The sequence below is a fragment of the Drosophila virilis genome, chromosome 3 (genome assembly GCF_030788295.1).
Source record: "Drosophila virilis strain 15010-1051.87 chromosome 3, Dvir_AGI_RSII-ME, whole genome shotgun sequence".
NCBI classification, from domain to species: domain Eukaryota; kingdom Metazoa; phylum Arthropoda; class Insecta; order Diptera; family Drosophilidae; genus Drosophila; species Drosophila virilis.
Genome location: NC_091545.1, coordinates 13,871,897 through 13,898,903, shown reverse-complemented (window position 1 = coordinate 13,898,903; position 27,007 = coordinate 13,871,897). Strand labels below are relative to the sequence as shown.

The following is a 27,007-nucleotide window of genomic DNA, read 5'->3' as shown; positions in this document are numbered from 1 at the left end:
ATGCAGGCAAATAAATATTGATGTGCTCTATTTAACTGTCAATAAATGTTAATTACAATCAATTATTATTATTTCGTTGAAAGTGGCTCAAATACATGCGCACTACGGCCATTATAGTTGATATTTAATATATATTATGTAAAAATCTAGGATTTGACTCAGCACTTATCAAATGTTGTCCTCGATACATCTGGATGTGCTGATGTTCTGTTGTTATTTGGGCATCCAAAATTTCGGGAATCCAGTCAATGCAGTGTATTAAAGAGATCGCCGGCTGAGGGTAGCGGTGCCAGGCCGCCAGTTACGTCTGGCAGCTGTGTCAGATCTGGCAAATTGGATAAATGATCGTGTATCTCTTTTTGCAGGCCCAACATCTTTGCCAGCTTCTTCTTGTGTTCCTGCAAATATACATATACAGAGCAAAGAAGAGCGCGTTAGGCATGATGCAGGGGGTTGGGGTTGGGGGTGCAACTTAAAAGTTTAGGTAGGAGCGTTTTTTCGAGTGGGAAAATGCAAGTATATAAATATATATATATATATATTGGAAATGGACCAATTCGAACATTTAATGCAAAGCAAAAGTAAATTGTTTTTCGTTTATAAACATTTTGCCAATCAACGTACATCCAAGCGCTGCTCAGCCTGAGCCAGCAATTCCTTTTGTTCCGCCTGAAAGTCCCGCAGCATGGCGGCCAATTTGGTGCGCTCCTCCATTTCGGCAGAGAGACGTGCATTATATTCATTCAGCAAATCCACGGCTTCATTGACCTATAGACCAAAATGAGAATGCTTAGTGAATGCAGGTAGTTGGCACGATTCAAGACTTACCTGCTTGGCCAAGACCTTGGCCTTGTCCTTATCCTCTAGTTTGGTAATGCAGCTTATTTCCGATATCTCCGGCGGCAGCTTGGCGATGCGTTCCCGCACCAGCGCATCGCTGGACGCCGAATTCTCAATACTGGTCAGCGCTTTGATCAGCTCCTCGGGCTCGGGCGGTTCGCCCAATGGCAAATATGGTGGCGTATGCCCATTTTCCGCTTCAGCTGCTGGCGTCTCAACGCTGGCGCTCTGATGATGCGATCCACGCGGTCGCTTTGATTTCATGTGCCGCTCCTCGTGTTTGCGCTTCTCGCGTTTCTCCGACCTTTCCGCTTTGTTGCCACCGCTGCTGCTGCTGCTGCTGTTGTGGTTGTGCTTGTGACCCGCAGCAGTTTCACTACCATTGCCAGCAGCATTGGCTGCTGTTGCGGCGCTTGTCTCGCGGTGCATGCGCGCTCGGTAATCGGCAATGGCCTTGGGATCGTAGACGCCGCGCTCTTGCCATATATTCAGGATGCGTCCCAGGCTGCCCAGCAGCTTGTCCGAGCTGCAGGTTTCGCCAATATGGGCAAACACTTTGGGCAGCACATTACTGAACTCCTTGCCGTATTCGGGGCCCTTCTTTTTGCTGTTCTGAATGACATCGTTGGCCAGATACATGAATGTTAGTTTCTTGGGCTCCGGCACTGCGAACATAGATAATGAATGCTGGGTGTACTGAATCCTGCGCATGCTAGCTACATACCGTTCTGTAATTCGCGCTGCCAGGTCTGCACTATGACTGTGTGGTGTTTGCGGTGATGTATAAGCCATAAGGACAATGTTTGTATACTCTGCTGGCTGGGGTTCAGTTCCGACAGCTTTTTGAGTAGCGCGGATTCCGTAAACGCTGACATTGCAGCAGCTGTGAAACTCGGGCAAGTTCTATTTATATGGCGTACTTTATTTTATATGCAATACGAAAAAAAAAAGGACAGAAAAAATACGCACGGGCCGAAAAACAAAAATAATTAAATCTTCTTCTTCTCGTGTGATGATAACAGCGGCAATTATTTAACATTAGCTCTGACTGTTAAATAACAGTGACCAAGCATTCGTTTCTGCTGTTACTTGTGTTCCCGGCATAACCAGCTCTTGAACAATTTCATAAACAAAACTAACACTAAAATAAATCATATTATTGAAAATTGCTGTTGCTTACATGAGGTTATCTAATAGAAAATTTAGCTTTACACTTGAAAAACAGCAGCTGCTCAAACACACAACATAGCCAGAACGAAGCTCGCAAGGTAATGTTAAGTCCCGGAATAATCGATAAGCAAACTGTTAGATCAATTAACAGAATGTAGGGCTGCCAACTCAATTTATGCTGGACAGTGCTACCTGACCGAATACAGATATTCACTATTGGCGCGTCTTTTGAATTTTAAACATGTACTTAATACACATAGTAAATGTACGCGAAACATGTCTCATCTCGTTAAAAAAAAAAAAACACAAATATAATTAATCAGCAACAGTAATGCGAACAAGCTTAACACTTTGCAGCGCGCACTTCACACCGATAAGCGGTTCAAACAGACAGGTGTGATAGCAATGCGTCGCCACTCTTGCCACCAGTTGGTCGCAGAAGTTGATCGGTGCGAGACTTCAAGTATTACAGGTGCGCAGCGTGTTGAATATATAGAGCACAACCGTAAAGCGTGTGCCTCAGCTCAGTTGAGCAGCAATAGCCGTAACCGTCGCTGGCAATCGACGACGCTTATCAGCTTTGCCAAAGAGTAATTTGTGATACCTGTCCGTTTTGTATTGGTTTGTAGCAGCGCGACGAGCTTAAGTGGTGTTAATTTTTATTAATTATTATCGTGTTTATTGCCAACGAAAGTGAAGTGCGTGAATTTATTTCAAGTGGTTGTGTGTTATTAACCAGGCAACCACAATAAATAACATATCTATCCAAAATCCAAGAACAATCAATTGCAACACGGTCCAGTTTGCAACTGCAGCCACAGATAGGGCTTTACAAAATTCCTAACAGGGTCTATTGGTGTGTGTATTGATATACAAGTGTGTGATTTACAAGCCATTAGCGCTATCAACAACACATTAGACAAATTGACAAATTAGCTGGCGTACACTCTTTTTGCTTAAATATTATTTTGAACCACTTTTGAGTACGACAAACGATATACTTGAATCAGAGATATTCTTACATATCCCAAATAATCACACTAAATACGAACACTCACCTCGCTCAGTTCCACTCGCTAGCTCTCTCCCAGCTGCCTTGATAAGAGCCCCCTTTCCGAAGAGTTCCGTCAATCGTCTGGCCGACCGGCTCTGACTCAATGTTTTTATGCCCCAGCGCGTAGTGCTCCCAGGAGTTTAATCTGATTGTAAAAATATCAGACTAGTGGCTGACTCTTGATTGCGGATTAAAGGTTTTTCCTTGCATTGTTGTTGTTTTTTTTTTTTTTTTTTTTTTTGTTGTTTTAAATTTGTTTTTGTCAATGCTGGCCAGCAAAAATGTTAAAGACTTGAAAGATAACGAGCAAGAGCACCAGAATGAATTCACATGATCGGACACATCCGTTTCGCTCGCATGTCGAGCACGTCCAGACGGCGCTCAACGAAAAGAACTGGGAATGGTCCTTTCTGGTGGTAAGCAAGAATCCTTAAACATAGAGATAGCAATCCTCCAGCTTAATGCTGTTTGCCACAATCAGCGCAAATGTCGCAACCTGGAGCTGGAGGAGTCATATGAGCTGTATATGCGCCGGCTGCGCATTGGCTATCTGTCGATATTCATCTTTATCGAGCTGCTGGTCACCTTCACCCATGCCCTGCTGCTGTTGACCTCATCGGATCTGACCTATGCGTATATTGATATGGTCGCCTATGTGGTCACCGGTCTGCTGATTTGGTTAATACTCTCGGTCAACTTTCGCAATGAGCTAATTAGCAAGCACGGCTGGCTGATCTACGCCTCCTCCTGGCTGGCCGTCTCCATCCTGGTGCTGATGGGTGCGTTGAGTGCAATTTAAGACGAGCGTGGGTAATGATAATCCTTTGCTTGCAATTCTCCCGCACAGATATTGGCCTGAACATCTACCATGCCACCACCAATAACGATATACTTAATCCCATCTACGATGCCTACACTCTTTATGCCATCTACATGTTCATGCCCATTCCATATGTGCTGCAGCCCTTTATACTCGGCGCCGCGGTTACCATCTGCTACATAATCAATTACAGTTTTGTGATCACTTCCAAGGAGGAGAACCAAATGCATAGCATATTCAAGTAAGAATGCCATTCGAAACAAAGTAGCTTCCTTTTCAATCCTTGTTTCCAGTGAAGCCATCTACCTGAGCTGCGTGAATTGCCTGGGCATCTTCTTCCGACTGATGCGAGATATTGCGCTGCGCACGACGTTCCTTGACAGGCGGCAGTACGTGGAGGAGAATCTTTTGTTGCGATATGCGCGGGATCAGGAGCGCAGTCTATTGCTCAGCATATTGCCCGCTCAGATAGCCGATCGTCTGCAGGAGGATGTCCGGAATCGCATCGAACGCTCCAAGCAACAGCATCAGCGCAGACCCGGCTTCGATCACGGCCTCAACAACAACAGTCAGGCGTTAAAGCGTTGGCGCCAGCCGGATCATGGGTAAGACTTGCCATGCCATCGAATAAATATGACCCTTCCCTCTAATTCCACTCTTCCGGTTGACAGGACACTCTTTATCGAGCCACACAAGGACGTGACCGTACTCTATGCGGATGTGGTCAACTATACGCATCTGACCACAACGCTGGACGTGAAGAAGCTGGTGGAGGCGCTGCACGATCTGTTTGTGCGCTTCGATATCGCCAGCGAGGAGTACAATGTGATGCGCATCAAGTTCTTGGGCGATTGCTACTATTGCGTCGCTGGACTGGCCAGTCCCAATGAGGATCATGCCAAGTGCTGTGTCGATCTGGGTCTGCGCATGATCAAGGACATACGCGATGTTAGGTGAGACAGTCCATGGTCATGGCCCAGCTATTAATTTCCACGCTTCTCAGGGAGAAGCGTCATCTGAATATCGATATGCGCATTGGCGTCCACTCCGGAGATGTGCTGTCGGGCGTAATCGGCGCTGCCAAATGGCAATTTGACATTTGGTCCAAGGATGTGGACATTGCCAACCGACTGGAGGCCACCGGCGCCACGGGACGTGTCCATGTGAGTCAACAAACGCTGCGGCTGCTGGACGGCGAGTACTTCTTTGAGGATGGCACCGAAAAGGCACGCGAGGATCCGGTGCTGCAGAAGCACGACATACGCACCTTTCTGATCAAGTCGCTGCGCGTGAGTATTGCCCACGACACATTGACGCCGTCAAGATGAAATGAATTACACAAAGTCGAAAGTTATAGGCCCCCATGCATGATCCGCGTCGGGTGCAGCGCGAGCGCCAGGCCAAGAAGCTGAGCGAGGCCAGCAAATCGAATTTCATGTACAACTCGACGCTGCAGCAATACAATCAAGTGCGCAACCAGGCCAAGCTCGAGATGTGCCGCGAGCTAGACAAAATGCCCATCGGTCGTATACAGTAAGTCAGCTGTATCTACATATATAAAGTCAACTTAAACTTACCAAATATCATACGGTGCTCCACAAGGATCACCAAGGTGTGCCGCCGCTCCAAGAACCTCACACAGGATGAAATCGAGGAGGAGACCTTTCGACGCAACATCAGTTCCTTCTGTTTGCTCTTTCGCATACGCAACTGGGAGCTTCAGTACATACGGGAACCGGATGTGATGCTCAAGTATAGCATTGCACTGGCCTGGTTTGTGTACATGTGCCTGCTCTCCATACAGCTGCTCAGCAAGGAGTGAGTGCAGTCGCGAATTTCGTGCTAATCCAATCCATTAATGGCATTTTTTATACCTTTTGTTTAAAGCGCCCAATACCACTACTGGGTCATCGATGGCATCACCATATTCGTGCTGACGACACTGCTGATCATCTCCTGGTACAAGAAACTTTGGATTATGTATGCCTCCGACGCGGAACAGTCGCTGCCTCAGTCCAAAATCAGCCTACTTTTCTATAGAATGTCCGACTGTATGCAGCGCAGCATTATAATACGCCTTGTTGTCTACTTTCTCGTTATTCTATCCTATGGTGGCGTGGCGACTATGCAAGTGGTGGGTATAATATATAAAACACTTTTGGCACAATTTAATCTATTTCTTATTGGCTCAAAGTTAAATTACTTTTTACTTTTTTACACGTGTTAAAATTAAGCAACAGTGGCAACGCCGTAAGAACGATTAGGCAGGGACGTTATTAAGACTAACTGTAAATTGCAATCTTTGTCCCTTTACAACACTTAAAGCTTGTGGAATGTTTTAAATTTCTGCTTTTTGATGAGAAAAATATTCTTTGTTCTTACAAAATGTTAAGCATTTGTTGTAATTGTTTCATTTATACTTTACAGCTAGACTGTAGATCTACATCCATTGAGGATGAAACAATACCGGGGGTTAGCTTTGAAGAGCGCTTACAATGCTTTCATCCTTGGGTAAGCCCGCCAATTACATACATACATAAAAACAATTTTTGTATATGACTTATCTCAATCCGCTAGATCCTGACCAACTGCATGACCCTAGTCATTGGCACATCCTTTCTGTTCACGCGCATACCCTTCTTTGTGAAGACAACTGTGGCGGTGGTCATCACTGGGACCTACGCGGTGCTGGTGGTCTTCGAGTTTGATTATATCTATGCCCTCAGTCCCTCGACGAATGTGAACTTCAATGCCGAGTATTCCCACATTTTGCTCATTTTCATAACGCTGGGCATATTCCATTTGATGGAGCGTCAGACTGAGTTCATAGCCAAAGTGGATTACAAGTAAGTCGTTTAGCATCTATGTTCAGATTTGCCTGTCTAAAAGCAACAGCAATTGGCAGCTGGAAGCGGCAACTGATGCAGAAACAGGACGATGCCCTTATCACCAATGACACCATCAAGGTGCTGCTGGTCAATATATTGCCCGCTCATGTGGGTAAGTCTATTCCAAACACAATGCTATAAACGAACCTAACATTGTTTTTCATCTTACTTTCTAGCCGACTTCTATTTATCCACGCAGCTGCAGAACGAACTTTACTACGAGGAGTACGACAATGTGGCCGTCATGTTTGCCTCAATCAAAAACTTTGATACCGATAAAATAGGTCTGCGTGTGCTCAACGAGATCATCTGTGACTTTGATGATGTGGTGAGTATGCAGTATAAATAATAAACCAATAACTGCCGCATTTTCACATTGCAGCTGAACAAATATGCGACTAGTATGCGCGTGGAGAAGATCAAGGTGGCCAACTGGACATACATGGCGGCCTGTGGCCTGGATGTCACACGTTCCGAGCAGGTCAATGCGCCCCAGGTGAAATTTCGCAACGTGTCCTTAATGCCAAACGGTCGACGAAGTCAGTACCGCAACTTGGGCTCTGAGCAAATGCAGCGCGTGCCTTACGGCAATGGCAGCACCATAGCTCTAGATCTGGAGCGTGGCCAGTACGAGGGCAATGTGATAAACGGTACGCCGAGAGTGAGTAACGGTGACAACAGCAACGAGCGAAGCAATGATGAGGTGGTCAAGGTTATGGCCAATTTTGCTTTGGATCTGATGCGTGCGATGCGACGCTTTAATGCTGAGAATATGCAGTCGGAATATGAGGGCAGCACGGACTATGGCATGCTACGCATCGGCATCTCACATGGCCGGGCCATGGCCGGTGTGGTCGGCATATCGAAGCCCCACTATGATATCTGGGGTAATCCGGTGAATATGGCCTCCCGAATGGACTCGACGGGCGTGCCAGGCAAAATACAAGTGACAGAGAATACGGCATTGAAGCTGCGCAATTTTAATATTCAATGCAATTATCGGGGTAACACGTTTGTCAAGGGGCGTGGCAATATACCCACCTATATACTGGGCACCGATGACGAATACAAGGGCTTCCTGCCCCATCAGCAGGTAACACAAGCACCTAGTTAAATAATCGATTTTTTAAGTATATTACAATTGCATGTTTGTATTATGTATATAAAATTGTATTAAACACTGTACAGATAATATAGAACGTGATGAAACTAACCCATATACTATATTATATGACGGTAATTAAAATGACCGTTAGAAAAATAAGTTCCTGCATGAAAAACTTTTTTATACAAAACAGAAAAACGCGATTGCTATTATTGCATGGAACAAGTTATTGTTTATCAAAAAATAAGTATTATTTATATGTTTATAGAAAGTAGTTGCAGCTTTCTTAGTCAATTTTAAGTGTGATAACTAGTACATGAGTCAAAAAAACCTTTTTGATCCAGCCGGACTGTCATGGACTCTTATAGATCGCATATTCAACATGCTGCAATGGATTCTGATGCAACAGACAATGAGCTGGCCTGTAGTAAAAGCAGGGAATGGGTTCACTTGCGCGTGAGTCTGTCAATAGACTAAACATACTCGAGTATAAACTGATCTGCAGTCTCACAGAAAAAATGCAAAGATCTGGACATGGAGACATGCTATAAACGTTATATCCAGCGCCTGACCGTGATCAATCTGTCGCTGTTTTTATTCATCGTGGAGCTGCTGTTTGCCATCCACATCCTATTTCAGTTTGCCTATTCGAAAGTGAGTCAAGTCCTTTGGCAGTGCTGTGCAGTTTAAAACACGATCTAGACCTTTGCAGTGCACCGTTAGGGTATCTATGCCATATGTAGTACTCATGGTCTTGCTGCCGCTCATACTTTTGATTTGTTTCAAGAACAAATCACACTATAAACACTTTACCCTGTGGAACAATCTTGCCAGCTGCACTGCCGCCTTGCTTGTGACGTTTATAGGTATATCAAGTTTGATTTGGGCATATTTATGTATACACTGGTCGCATAGTATTATGACTATATTGATGTTACCCAATGTTCGTTTGGCATTGGATGTGTAAGAGATTGCACTTTAATTGAAGCTCCTATCAAAACTCGCATTTCGTACTCTTGTCGACCTGTTTTCTACAGTACTCTGAACAGAGAGTATTGAGCAGTCGGCTCGAGCCGACTTCATTGTTCTAACATGTTATCTTATTCACGTTTATTGATCAGATACCTTCCTTATGTTCATGGTCGATAAAACTGATAAGCATATTAAGAGTTCCTACGATCACATCATTATAATATCGGTGTATTTTTTTCTGCCAATTGCCTTTTATGGGATACCCTCGCTGCTTGGCATCGCAGTGTCCGTTTTATATATTTTGTACTTTATTGTCTCAAGTTTATCCATTTCTGAAGAGCTGACATGGACCCTGCATGGCTGCTATGCCATCTATATAATCTCGCTAAACATGCTGATGGAGGCATTTCGCATTTTTATGGAGTTCCATTTAAGGCAGATGCTATTAAGACGTTACCAGCTGCTGCATCAAAACTTCCTACTTAAGGTCAAGTCAATAAATACATATGGAAACAGTTCTACAGTTTCTACTCTATATATATTTTAGGCGGCCATGCAGAAAGAGAAGGACATGATGCAGACGATACTCCCAGCAGATATTGTCGATACATTGCTGCAGGAGATCCACAAACGCATCGAGGACCAGCGTATCGGCACTCATTTTCTAACTCCACTGTTTGTATATAACTGAATGTCGAAACTCGATTAAATTTTAAATCTATTCGTAGCATCCTGTTCATAGAACTGCACTCGGATGTTTCCATACTGGTTGCTGATATGGTTAATTATACGCACTTGACCACAAGGATGGATGTGAAGGAAATCGTTAAGTTTCTCCATGACATCTTTGTCGGTTTCGAGCAGGCAGCAGAAAAGAACGAAGTGCTGCGCATCAAATTTTTGGGCAACAGCTTCACCTGTGTCTCGGGAATACAAGAGCACAGTCGTGCGCATGCCAATTCCTGTCTAGACCTCGCTCTGGACATGATTAACATGATGGAGACTTTACGTGAGACTTATGGCTTGAACATTGACGTTCGCATTGCCGTACACTCCGGCGAGGTGTTCACGGCCATCATAGGTCGCATCAAGTGGCAGTATGATATATGGTCGCGCGATGTGGATATCGCATATCGTTTGGAATTATTGGGCATGCCGGGCAAGGTGCATGTATCCCAAACAACGCTCGATTTTCTGCATAACGAATATTTCTATGATGAGGGCACCTTTCTGGCCAAAGAGGATCCTATTTTAAAGAAGGCAAACATTTTAACATATTTAATAGGCCCACAGCCGCGTAAATTTATAATCAAGACGGTCACCTATAGCTACATCTCAAGCTCAGAATATTCGGTCATGTCTTCATCGCGTGTAAATAGTGATAAAGATCTTGATACAGTCGGCGAGATTCGGGAAAAAACCCATGAAGGCATGCTCGAAAAGGTGGAGTGCATGCCCGTCGACGGGATACAGTAAGTGCAGCCCATGAAATTTACTTTATCTATATAAAAATATATATATATATATTTGCATTACAGACTGGCAAGGATTTTCGATTTCTCTTATCGAATTGACAGGGGCAATGAGGATTACATGTTTAAGCCGTACATTTCCTCGTTCTGGAGACTCTTTCGCCATAGTGAGGTTGAATGGAACTACATTAACGAGCCCAATTTACTATTGAAATATAGTCTGCTCATTATACTTTTCGTCGGCTTATTATTCCTTTTGCAGAACCTTATGCTGCCAAAGTAAGCATTAATGTAACTACATATGGGCGTTTCCAGGAAAACCAGCTTGATCACAAGCCAAAAAACTGGAAAAAACCGATCTAGCGTAATCTTATCAAAGACAACATACTTAAATGATTTTAATTTCAAGTATTGACAGCTATTGTCAATTATTCGTAAAAGATAATTTGCCAGAGATAATTTCCCAAGTGTGATTGGAATATGCAGTAACTTTGGATGCTTCTCCTGCTTGTAAAAATAATTTCTATATCTATTTTCTTCGTTGTCTGGTCGTCCTTGAATTGCCCATATGTGTGCCTATATTGAATTATATTTAATACTTTTAAGACTCCTATTGCATGTGAAGAACTACCTTCGTGTTTAAGCTGCTTTTATTACTCGTAACTTTAATGCTCATATGCTTCTTCGCCTTCTATAAGAAGATTGCGATACAATTCAGCAAGTCGCCCAATACATATCAGCCGAAATGCTTTGTACATCGTTCTCTCGTCATGCTGTCCGAGCTGTTGGAAGAGAATCTAACCCTGCGCATCTTTACGTACATTATATGCATAATCATAATCTATGCAATGGCGACCCTGAATACGGTAAGTCTGCCCATTATAATTCTTATTGCATATTGTATGTGTAATCATGTTTGTATTTTGAACTTTAATAGGTTCTGCTGAAGTTGGAGCAAATGCAGAAAAGTGGTGCCAAAAGCCAGCCAGACGACGATTTGGATAGAGAGACCTTCGAGCCTTGGGTGGGTAGTGCTGCATTAAAAAGAAACTCACATGATTTTAATGGATTCTATACAGGAGGCCACGCAAAATGTTATTATGGTATTTATAGCCATGTTTTTTGTTGTTGTTCCGCTGTTCTTTAAAGCAGCGATAATCGTCTTGATGTGCATCCTGCACATCCTTACCGTGCATACATTTTATACTAGTTTGCGTAGGGTGCAGACCACGAATATGGGCATGACATCGGAATTGGCGAGCATCTGGTACATACTGGCATTTACTTTATTGGTTCTTATCAAGGAGCAGCACGTTACATACCTTAAAACAGTGAGCTATCAGTAAGTATGGTCCAATATTGTCCGTCTCCACCCAAAAGGTCACGCTGCTTTTCCACAGCTATAAGTCGCTACATAGGAAGAAGCACATGTTAACGGAAAAAAGCAAACTGAACGCAACGATTATAATGGCCAACATCTTGCCCAGCCATGTGGTTAATTTGTTCCTGAATCGTGATGCGTCCGATGAACTATTTTGCGAGTCCTACGACAAGATCGCCGTACTGTTCGCAACCATTGTAAACTTTGAATCGGAAAAGACGGGCTTGCGAGTGCTCAATGAGTATATTTGCCTTTTTGATGATCTATTGGCGTACTACATACACAATTTTAAGGTGGAGAAGATCAAGGTCACAGGCTGGACATATATGGCTGCCTGTGGCCTGAAAGTAGATCCCGAAATGGACAGTGCGCTAACAATGCCATTGTCAACAGATCGGGCTAAAAGCTACAAGAAAAGCAAACAGAACAATTTTAGTAAATATGTGTACATACATATATAAAGATATTTGTCTATTTAATATTCGCTTTTTGCTACTTGCAGCTGAATATAGCGTAACCTTTCGGGCTCACCAATCCCGCTTCAGTCATCCGCTTTTGGAACACGATGACAAATGTGTCCTGACCCTGGTCCACTTTGCTGCCGACTTGCTGCGCATAATGCAGGATATATCCATACTCAATTATAGTATGAGCTATGTCGACTCCATGCCCGGACAACTGAAAATAGGCATCTCACATGGACCGGCTGTGGCTGGTGTTGTGGGCTTGTCCCGCCCTCATTATGACATCTGGGGTCACACCGTGAATATGGCCTCACACTTGGCATTCTCTGGTGTTGCAGGCCGTATACAGGTCACTGAACATACGGCCATAACATTGGAACGCTTTGACATCAAGTGTGAATATCACGGCAAAACGCACGCCAAGATCGTAGGCGAGATTCCCATGTTTCTGGTGGATATGGATGAGGACCTAAACTTTCAGTATGTGGATGAACTTTACTTGGATTCTTCTGAGATCGTTCACGCCGTTGGTCAGGATACGAACAAAGGCAATATCAACATATTATATATGGAACCATCAGGTAGCTCGGATGACGATGTTGAGAACAAGAAGTAATAGACTATAATTCAATTATTGTGAGTGAAGTAAGAGAGCCCTTCTAGGTAGGGCTGCCCGTCCTTGCTTGCCAGTTACCGCACTCAATCTCAATTTCACTCTTCACAAGAATAAAAGTACAAATTAATCTGCACAGTTAAATGTGACAAACATTATTTTAAACTTTAGATATATTACATATACATATATTTATATAGATATTCGTATAATACAGATGATCTGGAGGGTAAACATATAAAATACACATAATATATATAGATAAATATATAAATCATTTATAAATTATGTACTATTATATTTAAAACAATGCATTTCAACTTTAACATTTCGTATAGCATTTGAGAAGAACGAAAACGAAGCACCACATGGTTAATATTATCCCGTTTTTGGGGTTTGTTTAGTTTTGTGCACAGTTTTGAGCTTAAGTAATGATTGCAGCTGGTTGGTCAATAGAATTTACTCATTTACGGGACCAGAGAGCAGAGCAGTATCCTCCGGTAGAGCTTTCCGCTTATATGAGGGTTCCGTGGCCAAATACACAACGAGAGCACCAAAGATAACATACAGCACGCCAATTATGTTGGTCAGCACCGCAGCCGCGGGCAGTGTGGAATAGTTGGCACCCCTAGGCACAGAGAGTCGGTAAGTATTCGTCAAGTTATAAACTGAGTTAACCAAATAACTTACAGCGTAAAGATGGCCTTCTCGGTGAGCCCCATGACGGCGCTGGCAATGGCCAGGGTGAAGCCAAACAAACCGAAATATATATGCATCGGCATCAGGGCAATCTTGTAGTTCTCCCGCATGCCCGGCACCAGAAAGGCCATAAATCCCGCCACATACTGCAGACAGAAGATGATCACCGCTGACAGGCCCAGCCACGAGTGCAGCGAATACATATTGGGTATGGGCGGATCGACCAGATTATGCGAATCGAATACAGTCTTCAGGGCAATCACCGTTAATACGAAGGCGGCCAAGTGTATGCCAGCGTGGGTGAGCTTCAGTGTCTTCTTGCGCGTGGTGCGAAAACCGCGATACACGAGTATGGCTAAAAAGATTGCATGGAGTGGTCCGTTAGTGGCACCTTTTCCGGTCCAACAGCTACTCACAATTGCCATATAAATAAATAAAACCAATGGTCATAAGGAGTGGATGCCAATTGAACTCCAGCCTGGGATTGTCAGTGCCGCCCAGGCCACCAAAATGCTGCCCGATCCAGGTGCCAACCAGCACAATCGTTGTGAGGCCGCACAGCTGGGTCAGCACATAAAGCACCTTAAAGTTGATCAGCGCTGGATCCATATTGGACTTGTTGTCGCCTATGCGCCAAAAATAAACAAATTGTTTATATTAAGCAAATTAATCAATTGTATATGACGCACTTAAATACGACCCACAATTTGTTAGCCTGTCTTTTCATCTGGCTTTTCTCTGTTTGAGGTCAGAGATTTATTTAAAGGGTGCAGACTAAAACAAAAAAAGTATTTCAACTTTTCAACAGCTGTATGGAAAAATATCAAAAAATGTATTTTAATGAAATGACTCATTTTGTTTATTGTTTATTTTGAACATAGAAAATCGAGTGTACACCAATTTTCTTCTGGCTGATTTTCTAGTCTGCGTAGCAATTGACCCAGCGCTCTCCCCATAGCTGACACCTGATATCATAACCAATTCAGTTTAATTCAACAAAAAGCCAAACAGTAACAAGTTGTAATTCCAGCGATCTAGCGATAAACACAGCCTCGTTTAACAGCGTCGCCGGCAAACTGAGAAGATGTCTAAACAAAGCACCAAGCACGTTCTGATACGGACTATGTGTGTGCCCCACTACGATTACTAGATTACGCTCCCTTCCTCCATGCAAGCCAGTGGACCGGACTAACCTATAATGCTATACTTGCCGCACCTGCTATTGTAATTGTCTGTCTAACATTAGAAGACGAGGAGCAGCAGCACGGCCTGCATCTGTATCTCGGCTACGGACTGTCTTATCAGCACTCCATGTAAACATTGTCTAGAAGCCGTTCTCCACAATCTTCTCTAGTGGCAAAATGATACCAAATCGCTTTAAATAGCATTGTTCAGCGTGTATATATTGTTTGATGTTTGCAGAGATGAGGGGAAATTGGAAAACAAAAACAAAAAACGACGACAAAAAACGACGAAAAAATTGCAAATAAATTAAAAATTTCTGCGCTTCTTCGATAAATTGAAGTGTTCCCGTTTAAATTGAAGAGCGCTGGCTATGTGTGGCATAATAACTTTAAAGGTGAGACAAGAGTGAAGACGTCGATAATTAAATACGTTTGCCTTGGTAATGCTCCCATACGAAAGATCTAATGGAATGGAATGCATGCAATATAGTAGCCAGGTTATAGAAGACTGTCCGGATATCATGTGGTATATGAAATTTCAGCGCAGTTTCATGGAGCAACAGAAGAACCATATGTATATGTATGTGGTCTAGCCTAGTTAAGGGGAACCTTGGGCTTGGCCATGTTCAGATAACGTTAGTTTTTCAACCTGGTCTTATCAGTCGCTTGAATTGATGTTTTTTTCTTTTTTTTGTCTTATGCAAATGAGTTTTATTTCGCTATTTTTTTTCAATTGAAACTGATTGCAAATAAAGTCATGAATAAAGTGAGATAAGTGAAATGTGGCACACGCTGTATTTTTTTTCTACTTGTTGCCACCTGGCACGTGCCGCAGTTATACAATGAACAAATTTTGGAGCTCGATATTTTCGGGCATTGAAATGAAGAGCCCCATTTTAATGATAATTAAAGTGCACATTATAATTAATAGACTGTTAGTTAAACAGGCGTGCTGCTGCAGCCGGATTGTTGCTATTTGGTGATCAGCAAAGCGTTGCAACAGATCGTGCGCAAAATTTGAAGGTAATGGGCAAAAGAAAATACAAGCAAGCAATAAATAATCCGCATAAAAAGTAAAACTTTTTGAAGATGCGACGACGATGACTTTGGAAAAGCGTAAAAAGTTGAAAACGGCAAAAGTAAAATAAATAAAGCAGACAAAAAAAAAAACTGAAATGCTGAAAAACTAAAGTGAAATTTAAACTTGGTGCGAATGCGCACAAGACGTTGATGACTGGGCAAACACACAGAGCAGCGGGGTGGAGTGTGGGACGCAGATGAAGAAGGAGTACGAGGATGAGCAATAGTAATGCAATTGCAATGCTCTCTTTCGCGCTGCATACTTCTCTCCCTCTGTCTATGACTCTCGCTTATCCGCTATTTCTTCTCTGCATGTGTGTGTGTGTGTGTGTGTGTTTGCCTTTCTTTCTTTATACACTTGTCCGTCCTGTTCGTCCGGCTGGCTATTGTATGCGTTTTATTATAACTTTTACTAATTCGAAACTAAAACGTTGAGCCGCCGTGTTGTTGGCGAGCTGTTGATTTACTTTGAAAGCCAAAGCCAAAGCCAAATTTACTGTTGCTGTTACTGTTGTTGTTGTGGTTGTACCTTTATTTGCGGTCGCCTCGACGACGGCGGCAACCGTTGGCTGCACTTGTTCTACTATTGTTGTTATTGTTGTTGTTGCTGCTGCTGCCACTGGTTGCTGTTTTTGCTCCTCTGGCGCTTTGCTGCCTTTATCGACATTTGTTGCTGGCATTGCGGCTGCTGCTGCGCCCGCTGCTGTTGTTGTTGGTTCGACAACAGGCTCAGCTTTGACTTCAATCGAAGTCGTCGTCATTGTCGCCTGCGCCGCCTGCTCAACATCTAAATCCTTTGACATTGCGTGTTCACTCTGCACTTAAAAATCAATACACGAATCACTGGCTAATTGCACTTGCTAACAACTTGTCTAGTGTTGATTTGCATGCAATTGCGTATTGCTATTAACAGTAACTCGAAAGACAGTAGCACCGAGACACTACACGAAACAACTACAATATCACGAAAATCACAACCGTGCACCACCAAGTGCAATGCGCAACTGAATTCATAGCATGCGTTTAGCACAGAGTCCGCAGCGACGACACGACGCGTCGCGACGCTGGCAGCGCAGAGCTTTAGCAACAACAAAATTACTCTCATGCGAGAGGTAGCTGTTTAAAAAGCTTTGAATGCTTTTCGTATGCTCATAAAGTCTGGTAATTATTTAACTAATGGTTTAATTTAATTTTTTTTTTAATTTAATGCACATTTGAGAGCGAGCTGTGTTGGCTATATTAGCTTATAGAAATTGGCATGCAATTGGGCAGCTCAACCTTGTTGTTGGTGGAAGAGGGGCGTAGAGGGTTTGGACATTCCTTTGACTTTATTGAAATAGAATTTTTCTGAGCTGCATTTCAATTGAGATGTCGGCTAGCTAATAACATGTTCTATGCATAATAATTGCACAAAGCTGCTGACCGCACACACACACACACATGCCCAACACCCGCTCTTGCCGTGACTTACCCAGCGAGAACAGCATGGCGTATGCTTAATAGAATTTCGCTTGTTTCCTTTTTGCTGCTGCTGTTTGTTATGAATTTTAAGCGGCCTCTGTGACAACGTGCGATTTGAAGAGTTTTATTAAATGAAATATTAATTTCCAACTATTTTTATTTGATTTTTCTTGCAGCTGTCTACACTTGTTGAACAAATTGCGTTATTTGCAGGATGTCGCCTAGTGGGCTAGGAGTGTATTAAAACTCGTCCATATGGAAGCACCGAAAATATCTGCAAAGGCAGCGCAGCCTATGCATTTCCCCTGAAAAGCACCGCAAGCTGTACGCAAAGCTTTTATGTGAAAGCTCTACGTATCTAACGCAGCGCAAGCTTCATCCAATACATGCACACAATCTCTGCTAACCACTTGTTGGATATATTAATGATACACTCATTCTTTTGTTTATATTGCGACTTTTAAACATGGCTTTAAATTACAAAATATAACTTACGGTATTGTGTGCAAATCCGCTGAAAAGTGTACCAAGCGCCACGTTATTTGTTTTTTTTTTTTTGTTTTTGGAGCACGCGAGTGCCGAAAACGATAACACAAGAGACGACGCGGAATTAACCACAACTGAACGATCCAAGCAAACCACAATAAGAACGGCAGCTTCGCATCGGCAGCGCAGACGTCGGCGTCGGCAGAGAAAGCAAACAAATGAGATCAAACAAACAGCAATCATCGCGCGGCAATGCCAATGACCTACTATCAGAAATAGGCACTAGAAGTACATAGCAAAAACGACACAAGTTCAAGGTTACAATTTCCTTTGATCTGCTTAGTAATCGGCCTTTCTGGCCCCACATTTTGCATTGTTATTATTGTTTACTCATTTGGAAAAGGCGGCTGTATCAAATATCAGCTGGCTATAGAGATGAACGATATATATAAGTGCACCTGTATAAAAACTATCGCGACTATAAGCTTAATATCGCGTGCTCAACATATCGATATCCCTATGATACTGACATCTCTAACGGTTAGCAACAACACAAACTGCAGTTTAATTTAATTTTAAATTTATTACAACTAAATGCAACATGCTTTCCAATCTTATTGTGACCAATCAAAAGGTCATCCTTATAATTGGTAAGCACAATCAAACATACGCCAAAACACAGCGTTTATTATAATATTTTTCAGATCAACTAAATCGCGAACGAATCGCGCTAAAGTTCATTGGCAGCCTGCTTCACGAGCAGGGCGAGGGCAAGGAGATTAAGACACTGCCAATTGGCACGCAACTGAAGCACGTGGCCAGTTTCGAGACGCTGCTAAACGAATGCAACAACAATAACATTAATCAATTAAACCAATCAGAGCCAACAAAAACTGGCTGCAATATCATACTGCCAACGCTGGCAGATTTGCTCTGCTATCAGACGCCCGCCTATATCTTCGACTTCATCAATAAGTTGCGGCGCTCCGAGCATGTGCGTCGCGTTTTCTTGTGGGCGTCACCGCAGAACTTGCAGCACACGGACGCTGACTACATACTAGCCGGATGTGAGTATCTGGCGGAGTTGGTGCTACGACTGGAGACGGATACAACGCTGTCGCTGATATCGCGCAAGCCGGGCGGCGGCGTCACCAACAAACGCTATACGTGCCAAGTCAGCAAGACAGAGTTTCAAGTGACGCCACTGCTGGACGCTGGCGAAACGAATGCCTTAGCTGCTGCAACTAAAATAGAGGCTGCACACGAAGAAGCCGCAAAAGCAGCTGATCCTGGCGGTACCTTCAAGATCGAACTGGACGAGGATGAAGTTGTAGCGCGCAATGCGCTCACATTGCCATATGAACGGTTGGTTGGTTGCGTCCTTCATGAATTACTTGTATGTTATGCGACCTTTATATTGCAGCACCAGCGAAGCGGCTGAGGGCAACATCATCTACACGCCAGATGCCGATGACGATTTCGATGATGAGGATCCGGATGAGGATCTATTAATATAGAATGTGCTCGCACAGCAAACGGCAGTACAAATGGCCTTGGCTTTAAATATTTAAGTCTAACATACAAATATATAAAATGCATATAACAGTAAGCGAGCTCAAGAATTGAAATTCCGGCCAAAATGAAAATGAATCTTATAGTTGCATAGTTCAAAGTTTATACTACATGCTAGAGATATATATATATATGTCCAGTGTTACAATTGCATCGCATAGTTACTTAAACCCTAACAATTTGTTTGTAATACTCTTTTTAAAAACTTGCCCACACTCACTTTCACACTACAAACGACCGCAAGTCCCAATCTCATTCTCATTTTACATATATCACAACATTCTATAAGAAAAAAGATTTTAAGGTGCGTTCAAAGAATTTGTAGAATCTGAATTAGAGAAGTTCGAATGTGGCAAAGTGCAAAAATGAAACACTTAAGATTAAAACGGCAAATCCGATGCGGATGCCCTTGCATAGGCTCGATCAGTAAACTGAATAATAATGGATTATACTATATAACATAACCATAACATTGTAGATATTCTATCTAGTCAAACTTGTTATTATATACATTTTCACATTAATATCAAAGTTAGACTCAAAAGAAACAAATCGGTTTCATTCTCCATTAGGGCCTTGAAACAGTCCCATAAAATTGTTAATCTCAGTGTAAGCTCAGGCTACTGACATAACGCCAGAATAATACTAAACAATGATTTGCTGAAAGGAATACATAGAAGCGTATGCAAGGGCTAAGTAGACTATCGGCTGCTTTTAGTTTTGTGTGCGTTGAGCATAATATTGCAGATATCTGAGTTTAAAATTCTTATTTGAACTATGACATTTAAGTATTGAAACGAGTAGTAAACAGATGGTTAAAAAACCAACACACAGACACATGAGGACATTCACAACTATTTACACAACAAAATGAATAACTAAAAAATTATCAATGGTAGCGTTTTCGAAAATGGCTATAACAACTTTATATGACTCTGGCCTATTGTCAACGCTTGAGCAGCGCGTCCATATCGCTCTTGGGGTCCGCGGCCAGGGAGCTCCAGGCGGTGTCTCGACATAGCGGCAACTCGTGCAGCACATCAGTTCCATCCGCAATGCAGGTTTCACGCAACTGAAAGAATTTGCCGACCAGCACGTCTATCCAACTGTGCAATGGTTGGCCAATGAATTCAGCATTGGCCAATGCTTCTTGGCGCAGCGCAATGACGTCGTTCTCATTGGGCAGATGCTGCTGCCACTCCTCAGGCAACGAAAAGTCCTCAGGCAGTGACAGGGCTAAACCACCGTTTTGGGCCCGTGCGGCTGCCACAGTGTCCAGCGGCACACCTTTGGCATAGGCAAGCGGAGCGACTAGAAACTTGAGCTGCGCATAGATGGAAGTGCGTCCAATTAGCTTGGCTGTCCATATGCCCGGCGTAAGCGGCTGCTTGAGCAGCGTTTTGGAGTGATTGATAACATCGATTTGGGACTCCTCCACATGCAGCTCATTGAAGTCCTGCAGTCGACCCAATGGATCCAGCCAGAGCAGCGTCAAATTGTACGAGTGCGATGCATCCTGAGTGGCAGTCACACCCTGATATGTGTAGCTCAGCAATAGATCGCTGTGTGGTCCCAGTAACTTGGCAAAGTTGCGTGCCACCTGCTCCTTCTGATCGAAATCGGTGGAAACCTCAAAGTTGCGTAGCCGCTTGCTGAAGCGTGTATTTTTCGCCACTTTGCCGTGCTGCACGGGTCGCACGCGCGTCTCCAGCTGCAGCTCCCTGGAGCCATTTCCGCGCAGTACGCTGTAGCGCACCAAAAATCCCTTGTACTGATCCCGATGCAGGTAGTGCGTCAGCTCCAGCAGCCGCAGTGGTTCCAGTTTGGCCTGTTGTGCAGAGAGACGCATCAGGCTGTCGCCAACAGTACGCGCCAGATCATCGCCAGCGCCATGTGCATCCTCGTGATGATAGAGCGACTGCCAGTAGCCGTGCAGATTGGCATATTCGCTGGTGTACGGCCCGTAGAGCCACTCCTCAAGCTGCAAAAGCACCGCCTGATTGATAATCGGCTCGAATTTGCGCGCAAAGAATAGGGACTTTTGTTCCGTGGCCAGCAGCCGCGCCCAATCCTCCGGCTTAAAGTCGTTGGGGCTGCAGCCGCACCAGTCCACCACATGCTTGTATTGACACTTGCAGCCTTGCTTGCGCTTCCAGTTGGTCACATGAAGATTGTTGTCCACATAGCTCTGGCAATGCTGTGTGTTGCGCAGCACCGTGTGAAAGAACGATTCGGCTGGCAGCAGTGTGTGTCGAAACAGTTGCAACAGTGCCTGCAACAAAGTATCATCCTTTGCTGGATTTGTTACGTAGTTGACAAATGGACGGGAGAGTGCCACCCAGTCGCTGCCACCGTCCACCTGTATGCCGGCGGGCAGCTTGCGATCGCCTATGCGCCACATGTGTGTGTCGCACTCCACGAAGGTCTTGTCCAGGCCCTGTTTCTGGATAAAACGCTGCGTCTCACGGCCATGGCCCTTGACAAAGTTGCGGTCGCGATTGGCGCTCAGAAAGTCAACCAGTTTGTCCAGCGTCTTGACTGGAAAATCACTTTCACTCAGATTGATGACAAAGTCCCACTCCCAGTTGGACTGCAGCAAATCCTGCATACACTGCAGCAGCATGGTCAGCAGGGAGGCGCCGCCCCAAATTGTAGAGAAGCGCTTTCGTGCTAGACGTATATTGGAAAACTTCGGTTCCAGCTCCAACAATTTGCGGTAGAGATAATCCTGGCGCTGTGAAATTGGAAAATAATCTTTTAAGTTAATTGATAATTAATAGCCAAAGCTTGTTATTGGGTTATGTTGTGCTTGCTTGACGCAAAACTTGACAGACAGAACCAAAATATATACTATATATCATCATATCATATTACACTGTTCCTATACCTTCTGTCGCTTTGTGGCACATGTTCATATACTTGTATTATTCAATCTTAAATTAATGTAAGCCACCATTTGCTGATTTAACAGCGAGGCGTCAAATTCCGCTCAATTAGCACAAATTGTGGAATTCGCTTTAATTATAAAATCCGGCCGTGTCACCGTCTCGCACCGCTCACTCACCGCATCCACGTGTATGTAGTAAACGTGTTGGGGCGCATACAAAGCTCGGAGCAGTCGATGAACCTGTCGCAATGCACGTCCGTTGAGCGTCAGCAGAAATGCAATGCGGACACGCTGTTCCTCCCCTGGCGCTGGGCTGCTGGCGGCCAGTTGTGGGGTAAACTCTGCAAACAGATGCGATTATTATATAAGAATGACAATGACAATGTGGATGCACTCACTTGCAATGCCCGTTTCGTAGACATTCATGGCAAAGAAGCCACCACAGATTTCCTTGGCATTGCCCAAGCATTTCATGTTGCAGCTGGAGTCCGGCAGTTTGGCGGAGCTGGGCGGAGTGTCAAAGCCGCAGAAGCATTCGCGTGCGTATTGGACGCCCGCATATGGATAGCCGGATTGCAGGCAGAGCTCAACACAGCCACTGGGTGAATTGGACGTTTTGAAGCTGGTAAAGTAGCCGCCCAGCAGGCGCGATTCCTTCTCGTCGCGATAGCAACCCAGCGAAACATTGGCCGTATGGTTGCCCGCGGGACAACTACTCTGTAGATGTGTGGCATAGAAGCGTCCAGCTTGTATGGCACAGGCTATATGGGCGATATGTTGACGGCAGTCTTTCGTCTTGGCACGCTGCAGTGCCGATATTGCTTCCTTGGCATTGATATCACATTCGGGCTCAAAGCCCAATTCCTTAGAAGTGAGGCGGGCGCTCTTACTGGCCGCCTGGACATGAACCGGTGGCGCTACAGGTTCTGGTGGCGGCGCCTCCGAATCGTGCACATCGCGTTGTGTGCGCCGTGTCCCAGTCAAATCAATGTCAACTGATTTGTAGGCCAGAAACAGCTGGATGGCAATGATGAAAAGTAGTATTAAGTAGAATACGCGGTAGCGGCGCAACCAGCGCATGGATACAGACGACTGTTGCTCCATGGCCAGCTCGGAAGGTGCGCACGTAGTCTGTGGTCGTTGACCCGTGTGCTTATGCTTATGGCTCGTGTAGTTCTGTGGATGCGATGCAGTGGCATGTCCAGCGTTTATCTCATTAATGTGAGCCCTTAGTATAAATTACATGTACAAGTATTTACAATCGCTTAAATTATCTGCATTTCACTCAAAACACTCCCGCATTTCACTAAGAATACTGAATCAGTATTACAGACATCGTATGCGGCTGCCGATATATCGATACATTGTTTGCGATATTTGCATTTGCCATATATCGAATTTTGCTTAGGCGCGGTATGCTGATCACAGGTATTGGAAGCAAGCTGTAGCTAACAGCAGCAATCAGTTATGCCAGGCTTATAATTTTCAAACGAAAAATTTGATAAAAGGCCCATTGTTATTACTATTTACCGTAGTACGCCCTAAAGTTAATTATGAAGTATATGGAAATTGAAAATAATTTGTTAAAGGTAAGCTATAACTTTCATGCTAGAAATTAGGAGAAAAGCAAATCACGTCATGGTAGTCGTTCTTACAAAATGTTTGTCAAAGTATTGCAGCCCTGCTCGCAACAATTTAGTTTAAATTCTTCTGAGTTTTGCCTCGCTCTTCGATCAGCATACTAGCCAGTAAACAACAAACGTTTCCAAGAATGGTTGATCCGAATCGCAAAATAAACCGACTCTCGGACAGAGATGTTAAATTTTTGGATGAATGCGAATCGGAATTTGCATCACGCTACACAACAGACGATGCCGAATTTATGGCACATTGTTCTAAGCCAGAGCCGGAGCCGCCGCTGGTTGATAATTGGATGAGCGGCGGTGGTGGCGGTGGAGGAGGCAGTGGTGGAGGTGCTGATGATGGCTATACAAGTCCTTTTAATAATCGTTACAATGGCGGACAGCGCAGAGGAGGCGGCGATCGTGGCTGGCAAAGACGCGGTGGCGGTTACAATAATCACAACAGCAATAACGAACGCGGCTTCAGAGGTACGCAAATTAGTATATGTTGAAAATTCGCTTTAATCGCTTTTAAACCAACTGCAGATCAACGCCGCAATAGATATGAGGCTCGTGGTGGTGGCGGCGGCGGCGGGGGAGGAGACAGGACTTTAGAACGTTCTTATCAGCACAGGAGCCGCAATGAGTCACCGCAGGGCGGTTCGCCTATGCACGTCAGGCGCGACTATGGCAACTTTGTGCCGGCATCCAAAGATTAGCGTTTAGCTTAGCCTGTTTCATTTGTCATTATAACGCATTCACACACATACACCCACACACATATGTACATGTATATAGAGATGTATATTTCGATTTGAATGTTAAGCCCATAATGCGATTGTAATCTTAAATGCTAAATGATGCGTTCCTGTTTGTGCCCTAAACAGCTGACTCTGACAAATCCTTGGGTTTCTCATCGGTTGCCGCAGCCGACATGCCCACGCCCATGGCGGTAAATAAATTGGATACGGGTCCTGCGCCACCCATTTGGGATTTATAGCTGTCCATCATGTTTCGTAGCGTGTTAACATTTATATTAATTGGCTCGAAGTCCTCGATGTCATCGAAATCATCCTCGGCAGCGTTGTGTTGCGACGTGCTGGTGCTTGTACTGCTCTTTCCATGAAAAGACTTGCCCACGGTCGTTTGAGCCAGCTCGCGATCCATTTGCTCCATGTACGCTTTAATGTTGCGATCCAAACGGTAGTTATCATCGCCGCCACCGCTGGCATTAGATAGCTCATCGAAGTTGCGCTGAAGATCCTCCTCGTCCGCATAGTCACTCATCTCGGAATTGGAATCCCAGTTGTCCTCTGGTATCACAAAGTCAAGAAAATTGCGCACATGTGTGCTGTCCTGTTCGTCGGACTGTATCAAGGAGTTGCGCTTGCATGCCTTGCGCATCGAAGCGTTCTTTTTGACCTTGGCATTGCTGCTAGTTGCACTGGTTGGCGGCGGCGGCGGCGGTGGCTCGTCATCGTCTGAGTCCAGTTCATCGCCTGCCTCTCCCGGTGCTTCGATACCTTCGAAATTGGACTGCCTGTCCAAGAATTGAGACAGCTGCTTGGTAAATTCTGCTGCATTCATATCACCATTGGGATTATACAGCTTCTGGGGGCCGTAGCGCTGCTGCAGCATGGCATCCAGGTCCTCGGCGCTAATATTTAGCCAGTCATCCGCATCGCTGGGCAACAGATTGTTCTCTTCGTCACGCAGCTTCTCAGAGCCGCTGCCCTCCCCAGGATGCAATAGCAAATTAACTATTTCGGCGCCAACTAGCGGTGCAGTGCGAAAGCGCTCCTGGTTGCATTTAAAGTACTCCTTGGCCGTGGCTAGTAGGCGTTCATGCTCCGCACTGCCTTCAATGTTGTCCCGAAAGTAACCCTTGCCTTGCAAGCTGCGCAAATACGATCGCCATGCGGGCGATTGTTCGTCCAGCTGCTCGCCAGCACGCTTTGCCTGGCTGGCCAGTATTTCTAAGCCGCTGACTAGCTTCACACCAAGCAGCTGTTCCTTATAGCACTCAGGATTGGCCACGGCATCCGTCAATTGCCAGCCCAGACGGCGCTCTGGTGTATACTGGCTGTGCATTATCATGGCATACAAACATCTTGTGAAGGCCACATTTGTGCGTTTGCGTGGCGTTTCTGGCGGAAAATATCGCATGGTACGCAGCGCCTTCGTGTCCAAAGTGTCGCGTTCGCAGAAGGCGCGCACAGCTGATGCTACCAGACCTGGTCGTTGTTTGAGCAGCTGTGCCGCGTTTTGTGGCAGCTCCACGATTTGGCGATGAATGGATACATGCGGCTGTGCCGGTTGAAATTCGTGCAGACGAGCCTCAATGCAGTTCTGTATATCACGGGAGCAGCGGTATAGCGAGGGATTCAGACGTATACGGTGCACAGCAGTAGCCATGGACAGCGGCTTGTTTTGGATAGTGTTGGTCGAGTTCTGCAATAGCTGCAGCCCACCGTTCACAATATAGACACGTTGCTCGCACGTCTCCGGACTGGCCCAGTCGGGCAGAGCATCGGCGGCCTCGATGAGCAGAAATTCACCGTCAGCATCGCAAGCGCGCGCTATGCAATCCGGTCGAGAGCGGGTGAGCTCGCTCAAGAGATAAACAATGAACCACTCGTCGCCAATGTTGTCGCCATAATGCGTGACGCCATGCAAATGGGGCGGCAGCATACCTAAAATGAGCCCAATTGCTATAGCTAAATATAGGCGCATAAATAGTATGTACTTGCCCGCATGCTCTTCCTCCTCCTGCTTGTTGTCTTCCTCGTTGAGCAGGCGTTCCTCGGCACTGCCCGTGCGTGCTAGCAGCTGAAATTCATCCTTGTGCCAAATATAGCAGCGCTCTTCGACTTTCTTTTCCACAATGGACATGCAATCAGCACGCACCTGCTCCAACTGCTGACGCACTTGCTCCTCATCGTACTCGACACCGTCAGTTAGTTTGGGAAAAATATAGTACTCAACAAAATCGTCCTCGCGTACAAATTCCAAATTGGCACCTGGCAACTTATTCATTGTCTTTGTTGTCTGCCTTTGTTTTGGTCTCGGTTGGATGTGACTCAGTCTCTCTGCTCAACAGCGTGTGTATCCCTTGTGGGCACTGTTTGTTGCCACAAAAAAAGCAAAAAGTATATTTGCTCAATAAATACTTAACAAATGGCACTCTTGCGGACAGTTACAATAGATATTAAGAAAATTTTCATTTATTATTGGCGA

At 44.6% G+C, this 27,007-nt stretch overlaps 8 protein-coding genes across 19 annotated transcripts; 4 read left to right on the top strand and 4 right to left on the bottom strand.

The window, feature by feature from the left end:
* Positions 1-48: 48 nt before the first annotated feature.
* On the bottom strand, positions 49-1,966 carry LOC6624202 (regulation of nuclear pre-mRNA domain-containing protein 1B). Of its 2 annotated transcripts, XM_070208142.1 has the most exons (5): positions 1,810-1,966; positions 1,565-1,743; positions 829-1,505; positions 625-768; positions 49-398 (listed from the first exon to the last, which is right to left on the bottom strand). In XM_070208142.1, the coding sequence occupies exons 2-5, from the start codon at positions 1,713-1,715 to the stop codon at positions 246-248; spliced, it is 1,125 nt and encodes a 374-aa protein (XP_070064243.1). In that variant the 5' UTR covers positions 1,716-1,743; positions 1,810-1,966; the 3' UTR covers positions 49-245. The 2 variants fall into 2 exon arrangements, with proteins under 2 accessions (XP_070064243.1, XP_032290358.1); XM_032434467.2 differs by having other exon boundaries at positions 1,565-1,964.
* Positions 1,967-2,428: 462 nt separating this feature from the next.
* Positions 2,429-8,531, top strand: ACXD (Adenylyl cyclase X D). 5 transcript variants are annotated; one of them, XR_011416375.1, is made up of 16 exons: positions 3,322-3,480; positions 3,546-3,843; positions 3,912-4,125; positions 4,178-4,489; positions 4,556-4,837; positions 4,888-5,173; positions 5,242-5,417; positions 5,487-5,702; positions 5,772-6,018; positions 6,312-6,395; positions 6,462-6,730; positions 6,790-6,884; positions 6,949-7,100; positions 7,155-7,865; positions 8,246-8,333; positions 8,391-8,531. XR_011416375.1 is itself a non-coding variant. In XM_032434465.2 (15 exons), exons 1-15 carry the CDS (start codon positions 3,385-3,387, stop codon positions 8,243-8,245), a joined length of 3,462 nt encoding a protein of 1,153 aa, XP_032290356.1. In that variant the 5' UTR covers positions 3,322-3,384; the 3' UTR covers positions 8,246-8,333. The 5 variants fall into 5 exon arrangements, 3 of the variants coding, with proteins under 3 accessions (XP_015030671.1, XP_032290356.1, XP_002047428.2); XR_011416376.1 differs by having other exon boundaries at positions 8,383-8,465; XM_032434465.2 differs by lacking the exon at positions 8,391-8,531 and having other exon boundaries at positions 8,222-8,333.
* A 7-nt stretch (positions 8,532-8,538) lies between these two features.
* LOC6624211 (adenylyl cyclase X E) lies at positions 8,539-13,653 on the top strand. 3 transcript variants are annotated; one of them, XM_002047391.4, is made up of 10 exons: positions 8,539-8,743; positions 8,999-9,336; positions 9,397-9,524; positions 9,578-10,321; positions 10,388-10,600; positions 10,947-11,187; positions 11,259-11,345; positions 11,401-11,663; positions 11,722-12,137; positions 12,205-13,653. In XM_002047391.4, exons 1-10 carry the CDS (start codon positions 8,608-8,610, stop codon positions 12,780-12,782), a joined length of 3,144 nt encoding a protein of 1,047 aa, XP_002047427.4. In that variant the 5' UTR covers positions 8,539-8,607; the 3' UTR covers positions 12,783-13,653. The 3 variants fall into 3 exon arrangements, with proteins under 3 accessions (XP_002047427.4, XP_070064240.1, XP_070064241.1); XM_070208139.1 differs by lacking the exons at positions 8,539-8,743; positions 8,999-9,336; positions 9,397-9,524; positions 9,578-10,321 and having other exon boundaries at positions 10,463-10,600; positions 11,020-11,187; XM_070208140.1 differs by lacking the exons at positions 8,539-8,743; positions 8,999-9,336; positions 9,397-9,524; positions 9,578-10,321 and having other exon boundaries at positions 10,475-10,600; positions 11,023-11,187.
* Positions 13,174-17,842, bottom strand: LOC6624184 (plasma membrane ascorbate-dependent reductase CYBRD1). 3 transcript variants are annotated; one of them, XM_015175825.3, is made up of 4 exons: positions 17,699-17,842; positions 13,895-14,104; positions 13,470-13,833; positions 13,174-13,407 (listed from the first exon to the last, which is right to left on the bottom strand). In XM_015175825.3, exons 2-4 carry the CDS (start codon positions 14,085-14,087, stop codon positions 13,239-13,241), a joined length of 726 nt encoding a protein of 241 aa, XP_015031311.1. In that variant the 5' UTR covers positions 14,088-14,104; positions 17,699-17,842; the 3' UTR covers positions 13,174-13,238. The 3 variants fall into 3 exon arrangements, with proteins under 3 accessions (XP_015031311.1, XP_015031312.1, XP_002047426.1); XM_015175826.3 differs by lacking the exon at positions 17,699-17,842 and adding an exon at positions 17,214-17,333; XM_002047390.4 differs by lacking the exon at positions 17,699-17,842 and adding an exon at positions 16,272-16,744.
* A 347-nt stretch (positions 17,843-18,189) lies between these two features.
* Positions 18,190-19,298, top strand: Elp5 (Elongator complex protein 5). Its single transcript, XM_002047389.4, has 3 exons — positions 18,190-18,339; positions 18,394-19,054; positions 19,113-19,298. The coding sequence occupies exons 1-3, from the start codon at positions 18,291-18,293 to the stop codon at positions 19,204-19,206; spliced, it is 804 nt and encodes a 267-aa protein (XP_002047425.1). The 5' UTR covers positions 18,190-18,290; the 3' UTR covers positions 19,207-19,298.
* A 675-nt stretch (positions 19,299-19,973) lies between these two features.
* On the bottom strand, positions 19,974-23,483 carry oxt (Xylosyltransferase oxt). 2 transcript variants are annotated; one of them, XM_002047388.4, is made up of 3 exons: positions 22,547-23,483; positions 22,326-22,489; positions 19,974-21,995 (listed from the first exon to the last, which is right to left on the bottom strand). In XM_002047388.4, exons 1-3 carry the CDS (start codon positions 23,250-23,252, stop codon positions 20,208-20,210), a joined length of 2,658 nt encoding a protein of 885 aa, XP_002047424.1. In that variant the 5' UTR covers positions 23,253-23,483; the 3' UTR covers positions 19,974-20,207. The 2 variants fall into 2 exon arrangements, with proteins under 2 accessions (XP_002047424.1, XP_070064242.1); XM_070208141.1 differs by lacking the exons at positions 22,326-22,489; positions 22,547-23,483 and adding an exon at positions 22,149-22,270.
* A 306-nt stretch (positions 23,484-23,789) lies between these two features.
* LOC6624174 (RNA guanine-N7 methyltransferase activating subunit) lies at positions 23,790-24,628 on the top strand. The gene is made up of 2 exons (XM_002047387.4): positions 23,790-24,259; positions 24,317-24,628. The coding sequence occupies exons 1-2, from the start codon at positions 23,920-23,922 to the stop codon at positions 24,487-24,489; spliced, it is 513 nt and encodes a 170-aa protein (XP_002047423.1). The 5' UTR covers positions 23,790-23,919; the 3' UTR covers positions 24,490-24,628.
* ecd (ecdysoneless cell cycle regulator) lies at positions 24,556-26,980 on the bottom strand. 2 transcript variants are annotated; one of them, XM_002047386.4, is made up of 2 exons: positions 26,521-26,980; positions 24,556-26,463 (listed from the first exon to the last, which is right to left on the bottom strand). In XM_002047386.4, the coding sequence occupies exons 1-2, from the start codon at positions 26,804-26,806 to the stop codon at positions 24,650-24,652; spliced, it is 2,100 nt and encodes a 699-aa protein (XP_002047422.2). In that variant the 5' UTR covers positions 26,807-26,980; the 3' UTR covers positions 24,556-24,649. The 2 variants fall into 2 exon arrangements, with proteins under 2 accessions (XP_002047422.2, XP_032290357.1); XM_032434466.2 differs by having other exon boundaries at positions 24,556-26,980.
* Between the last annotated feature and the right edge of the window lie 27 nt (positions 26,981-27,007).